This window comes from Dendropsophus ebraccatus, chromosome 9, assembly GCF_027789765.1.
Source record: "Dendropsophus ebraccatus isolate aDenEbr1 chromosome 9, aDenEbr1.pat, whole genome shotgun sequence".
NCBI lineage: Eukaryota > Metazoa > Chordata > Amphibia > Anura > Hylidae > Dendropsophus > Dendropsophus ebraccatus.
In genome coordinates, this window is record NC_091462.1 from 119,257,748 (window position 1) to 119,264,591 (window position 6,844).

At 50.8% G+C, this 6,844-nt stretch overlaps 1 protein-coding gene across 1 annotated transcript; it reads left to right on the forward strand.

The window, feature by feature from the left end:
* Positions 1 to 728: 728 nt before the first annotated feature.
* LOC138801946 (serine protease 27-like) lies at positions 729 to 4,857 on the forward strand. The gene is made up of 6 exons (XM_069985042.1): positions 729 to 740; positions 911 to 937; positions 992 to 1,179; positions 1,279 to 1,544; positions 2,395 to 2,567; positions 4,594 to 4,857. Exons 1-6 carry the CDS (start codon positions 729 to 731, stop codon positions 4,855 to 4,857), a joined length of 930 nt encoding a protein of 309 aa, XP_069841143.1.
* The last annotated feature ends 1,987 nt before the right edge of the window (positions 4,858 to 6,844 follow it).

Sequence of the window (6,844 nt, forward strand, 5' to 3'; positions counted from 1 at the left end):
CCTCTGACCAACATCATGTGATAAGTAGTCCTGAACCTCCTGCCTCTGGGCCACATCCTGGGACAAGTAGTCCTGAACCACCTGCTTCTGGGCCACATCCTGGGACAAGTAGTCCTGAACCACCTGCTTCTGAGCTACATCATGAGACAAGTAGTCCTGAACCACCTGCTTCTGGGCCACATCCTGGGACAAGTAGTCCTGAACCTCCTGCCTCTAGCCCTGTCATAGAACAAGTAGACCCTAGCCTCCTGCCTCTGGCCACATCATGGGACAAGTAGTCCTGACCTCCTTCCTCTGGGCCACATCCTGGGACAAGTAGTCCTGAACCTCCTGCCTCTAGCCCTGTCATAGAACAAGTAGACCCTAGCCTCCTGCCTCTGGCCACATCCTGGGACAAGTAGTCCTGAACCTCCTGCCTCTAGCCCTGTCATAGAACAAGTAGACCCTAGCCTCCTGCCTCTGGCCACATCATGGGACAAGTAGTCCTGAACCTTCTGCCTCTGGGCCACATCCTGGGACAAGTAGTCCTGAACCTCCTGCCTCTGGGCCACATCCTGGGACAAGTAGTCCTGAACCTCCTGCTTCTGGCCACATCATGGGAGAAGTAGTCCTGACCTCCTTCCTCTGGCCACATCATGGGAGAAGTAGTCCTGAACCTCCTTCCTCTGGCCACATCATGGGAGAAGTAGTCCTGAACCTCTTGCCTCTGGGACTGATCAATCATTAGAATGAATAAACTGGTAAAGTCTGTCCTGATAGCTGCCCCGCTGCCCCACCCTTATGAATATGGTACCGGAGGCGCACGGGGGGGGGGGGGGGGGGGGGGTCTGTATCCTTCTGTCCTGGCACTTGCCCTCAGGTAGGTCATTATTACTGAGAACACACTCTGAGTAACTCTTCTCTCTTGTAGGTTTCCAGACTGCACTCAGCTACTCAGGTAAGTGCCCCCTTTGCCCATCCCCCCCTCCATTTGAGGTGACCTCACTAGTAGGTGACAGGTTGCTGCTTGTCTACAGGTTGTGGAAATCCGGTGACATCAGACCGCATTGTGGGTGGCCAGGACGCCTTCTACGGGGAGTGGCCCTGGCAGATAAGCTTGAGAAAAAATGGGTATCACATCTGTGGTGGAGTCATGATCGACAACCAGTGGGTGCTGAGTGCTGCCCACTGCTTCATCAAGTAAGAGGCAACAGCGTGGCACCCCGTCTCCTGCTACCTATCTCCATAGCTGTGACCACTGTCCACACTCACTTCTCTTTCTCCTTCTCCCCACACCAGACCCTTCTCACCCTCTGATTTTATGGTGAATCTGGGAGCGTACCAGCTGTCTGTACCCACGGGCATCATGTCTGCTGTCAGCGCCATTTATGTCCACCCAATATTTCAACGTGCCGGGTCCAGTGGTGATATCGCCCTGATCAAGCTTCAGAACCCGGTGCAGTATTCAGATTATGTGATGCCCATCTGTGTGCCCTCCCAAGATGTCCAGTTCCCCAGTAACCTCAACTGCTTTGTGACCGGCTGGGGATCCATCAGGTCCGGAGGTAATTGGGAAAGATGGGCTATGCCGACTGGTGCCCTTGGCATTAGAGGTGGTCTGATTCTTATAGGAATGACCATAATCAAGTGTCAAAATATAGAGAGCCATCTTATCTGGGCCAGATGAGAACGTTTACTTACCTTACATGTCATGGAGACCCTTGGCCAAATCCAGGTGATGTATAATAAGCTTCTCTAGCCGAATCAATGATTGGAGAGCTCTGCTAACCGAGAAGACAATTATGGGCAAAGAGAAGAAGAGGAAGACGGCCAGCAACAAGCATGGAGACAATGACCGGAGCCACTGAGATGCCTGGAGATGGGAGGCAGCAGACTGCGGCTTATGGCCTCCATCTTGTTGCTTGTCGTCTTCTTCTATCTTCTCTTGCCATCGGTTAGTCTTCTCGCTCATGTGAACAGGAAGGTTCTGCCTGCTTTGGCTGAGAGGTCACCCACATGTTTTACATCAACCAACGTCTAAAGGTGTCAGTAGCCCCCCGTGTCCTCCGTAGAGGAACCTTCTGGTACACGCCAGGTTAGGTTCATGGTCAATCTCCTCTGATCATCGATGGTCGACGTAGCTGGCTGCATCACATAGTCAGCAGAAATGTAACAGCCTTCTTGGTCAGCTCACCATGTGAATGTGTCCCAATGTATAATGGTAACCCGCTTGTAGTGGAGCAGGTGATATAGCGCGGGCCGTTCACCCACTGGATCCCAAATAAGAAAAGAATCACAGCTCCAGCAGAAGTAGAAAAATCACCACCCCGACGCGTTTCAGGGTCAAGCCCCATATTCATGGCCATGAGCTGTGATTCTTTTCTTATTTTGGTAACAGACGTCTGTATTTTCTAGTGAGTCTCCCATCACCCCAAACTCTACAGAAGGTCCAGCTGCCCATCATAGACCGCGCCGAGTGTGACGCCATGTACCACATCAACAACCCAACCACAGCTGTCAATCAAACCCTGATACAGTGGGACATGATCTGCGCAGGATACAAGGATGGACAGAAGGACGCCTGCCAGGTAACTGCCCCACTCCACCCTGTACATCTACCACAACTGCCCCATTACTGCCCCACTCCACCCTGTACATCTACCACAACTGCCCCATTACTGCCCCACTCCACCCTGTACATCTACCACAACTGCCCCATTACTGCCCCACTCCACCCTGTACATCTACCACAACTGCCCCATAACTGCCCCACTCCACCCTATACATCTACCACAACTGCCCCATTACTGCCCCACTCCACCCTGTACATCTACCACAACTGCCCCATAACTGCCCCACTCCACCCTGTACATCTACCACAACTCCCTTATAACTACCCCACTCCACCCTGTACATCTACCACAACTGCCCCATAACTGCCCCACTCCACCCTGTACATCTACCACAACTCCCTTATAACTACCCCACTCCACCCTGTACATGTACCACAACTGCCCCATTACTGCCCCACTCCACCCTATACATATACCACAACTCACTTATAACTACCCCACTCCACCCTGTACATCTACCACAACTGCCCCATTACTGCCCCACTCCACCCTGTACATGTACCACAACTGCCCCATTACTGCCCCACTCCACCCTGTACATCTACCACAACTGCCCCACTCCACCCTGTACATCTACCACAACTGCCCCATTACTGCCCCACTCCACCCTGTACATCTACCACAACTGCCCCATTACTGCCCCACTCCACCCTGTACATCTACCACAACTCCCTTATAACTACCCCACTCCACCCTGTACATGTACCACAACTGCCCCATAACTGCCCCATTCCACCCTGTACATCTACCACAACTGCCCCACTCCACCCTGTACATCTACCACAACTGCCCCATTACTGCCCCACTCCACCCTATACATCTACCACAACTGCCCCATTACTGCCCCACTCCACCCTGTACATGTACCACAACTGCCCCATTACTGCCCCACTCCACCCTGTACATCTACCACAACTCCCTTATAACTACCCCACTCCACCCTGTACATCTACCACAACTGCCCCATTACTGCCCCACTCCACCCTGTACATCTACCACAACTGCCCCATTACTGCCCCACTCCACCCTATACATCTACCACAACTGCCCCATTACTGCCCCACTCCACCCTGTACATCTACCACAACTGCCCCATTACTGCCCCACTCCACCCTGTACATCTACCACAACTGCCCCATAACTGCCCCACTCCACCCTGTACATGTAATAAACAAATGTATTACAATATGTGTCATCTACATCTAGCAGAGGACTCCAGCCACTCGTGAACCCCATGGTGTGTATGATGTCATCCCGGGGTATTTGTATGATGTCACCCCGGGGTGTTTGTGTGATGTCACCCCGGGGTATTTGTATGATGTCATCCCGGGATGTTTGTATGATGTCATCCCTGGATGTTTGTATGATGTCACCCTGGGATGTTTGTATGATGTCACCCCGGGGTGTTTGTATGATGTCACCCCGGGGTGTTTGTATGATGTCACCCTGGGATGTTTGTATGATGTCACCCCGGGATGTTTGTATGATGTCACCCCGGGGTGTTTGTATGATGTCACCCCGGGGTGTTTGTATGATGTCACCCCGGGGTGTTTGTATGATGTCACCCCGGGGTGTTTGTATGATGTCACCCTGGGATGTTTGTATGATGTCACCCCGGGATGTTTGTATGATGTCACCCCGGGGTGTTTGTATGATGTCACCCTGGGATGTTTGTATGATGTCACCCCGGGATGTTTGTATGATGTCACCCCGGGGTGTTTGTATGATGTCACCCCGGGGGTGTTTGTATGATGTCACCCCGGGATGTTTGTATGATGTCACCCTGGGATGTTTGTATGATGTCACCCCGGGGTGTTTGTATGATGTCACTCCGGGGTGTTTGTATGATGTCACCCCGGGGTGTTTGTATGATGTCATCATGTAATTCCTTGGATCCTCAGATGATTAGTGACTCTGCAGGCCTCAGGCTCTGTAACCAGCTCAGGTATCCTCACAGCCTTGTTGTTCTTCTCTCCGGTAGGGGGATTCCGGTGGTCCGCTGGCTTGTAAATGGGATGGAGCTTGGCTCTTGGCTGGACTGGTCAGCTGGGGCTTTGGCTGTGCGATTCCAAACCGCCCGGGGGTATATACCAGAGTTACCGCATATTCCAATTGGATCCAGCAATATGTTCCACAGTTCCAGCTGACACCCGCTGTCATCACCGCACCAGACCCCACCAACGGCTCAGTGGGGCCTTCATCTTACCTCACCCTTCTCTTCTTCCTCGTCGCCCTTCTCATGTAGACTGTGTGCACATGGTGCGGCTCCCTGCTGGAACCGGACAGATATTAAACATTAGTATGAATTGTTCAGGTAATGGACGATGGTCCACCCAGTGACATCACCGCTATGAGGTCATGTCCACATGACCTCCATGCACTGACCTCCTTATAAAACCTGGACTAACCTCCATGTGCTGACCTCTATGTGCTGACCTCCACATGTACTGACCTCCATGATATATTTTCACAGAATTCCTGGACATAGTAACCACCCTGCACCGACCTTCATGTACTGATCTCTGTGCTGCTCGTATGTCATGAATATGTCTAATATTAATAAATGTGTATAAATATTAATAAATGTGTAATAAATAATCTCTTCACATTGTCCTCACCGCCCTCCCTCCACATTGTCCTTACCGTACAGTATATTACACACCCCAGTATCAGGTCCCCAGTGTATTACACACCCCAGTATTAGGTCGCCAGTATATTACACACCCCAGTATCAGGTCCCCAGTATATTACACAGGCCAGTATCAGGTCCCCAGTATATTACGCACCCCAGTATCAGGTCCCCAGTATATTACACAGGCCAGTATCAGGTTCCCAGTATATTACACACCCCAGTATCAGGTCCTCAGTATATTACATACCCCAGTATCAGGTCCCCAGTGTATTACACACCCCAGTATCAGGCCCCCAGTGTATTACACACCCCAGTATCACGTCCCCAGTATATTACACACCCCAGTGTCAGGACCCCAGTATATTGCACACTGCAGTATCAGGTCTCCAATATAATACACACCCCAGTATCAGGTCCCCAGTATATTACACACCCCAGTATCAGGTCCCCAGTATATTACACAGGCCAGTATCAGGTCCCCAGTATATTACGCACCCCAGTATCAGGTCCCCAGTATATTACACAGGCCAGTATCAGGTTCCCAGTATATTACACACCCCAGTATCACGTCCACAGTATATTACCCACCCCAGTATGAGGTCCCCAGCATATTACACACCCCAGTGTCACGTCCTTAGTATATTACACACCCCAGTATCAGGTCCTCAGTATATTACACACCCCAGTATCAGGCCCCCAGTGTATTACACACCCCAGTATCACATCCCCAGTATATTACACACCCCAGTGTCAGGACCCCAGTATATTGCACACTGCAGTATCAGGTCTCCAATATAATACACACCCCAGTATCAGGTCCCCAGTATATTACACACACCAGTATCAGGTCCCCAGTATATTATACACCCCAGTATCACGTCCACAGTATATTACCCACCCCAGTATGAGGTCCCCAGCATATTACACACCCCAGTGTCACGTCCTTAGTATATTACACACCCCAGTATCAGGTCCTCAGTATATTACACAGGCCAGTATCAGGTCTCCAGTATATTACACACCCCAGTATCAGGTCCTCAGTATATTACACACCCCAGTATCAGGTCCCCAGTGTATTACACACCCCAGTATCAGGCCCCCAGTGTATTACACACCCCAGTATATTACACACCCCAGTGTCAGGACCCCAGTATATTACACACTGCAGTACCAGGTCTCCAATATATTACACACCCCAGTATCAGTTCCCCAGTATATTACACACCCCAGTATCAGTTCCCCAGTATATTACACACCCCAGTATCAGGTCCCTAGTATATTACACACCCCAGTATCAGGTCCCCAGTATATTACACACACCAGTATCAGGTCCCCAGTATATTATACACCCCAGTATCACGTCCACAGTATATTACCCACCCCAGTATCAGGTCCCCAGTATATTACACACACCAGTATCAGGTCCCCAGCATATTACACACCCCAGTATCACGTCCTTAGTATATTACACACCCCAGTGTCAGGACCGCAGTATATTACACACCCCAGTGTCAGGTCCCCAGTGTATTACACACCCCAATGTCAGGTCCCTGGTATATTACACACCCCAGTATCAGGTCCCTGGTATATTACAAACACC

Excerpts from the sequence above, each read along its gene's own strand:
- LOC138801946 (XM_069985042.1), top strand. Across the intron at positions 938-991 it reads GACTGCACTCAGCTACTCAG|GTGACAGGTTGCTGCTTGTC; the intron begins GTAAGTGCCCCC and ends CCTCACTAGTAG. Across the intron at positions 1,545-2,394 it reads GGGATCCATCAGGTCCGGAG|TGAGTCTCCCATCACCCCAA; the intron begins GTAATTGGGAAA and ends TGTATTTTCTAG.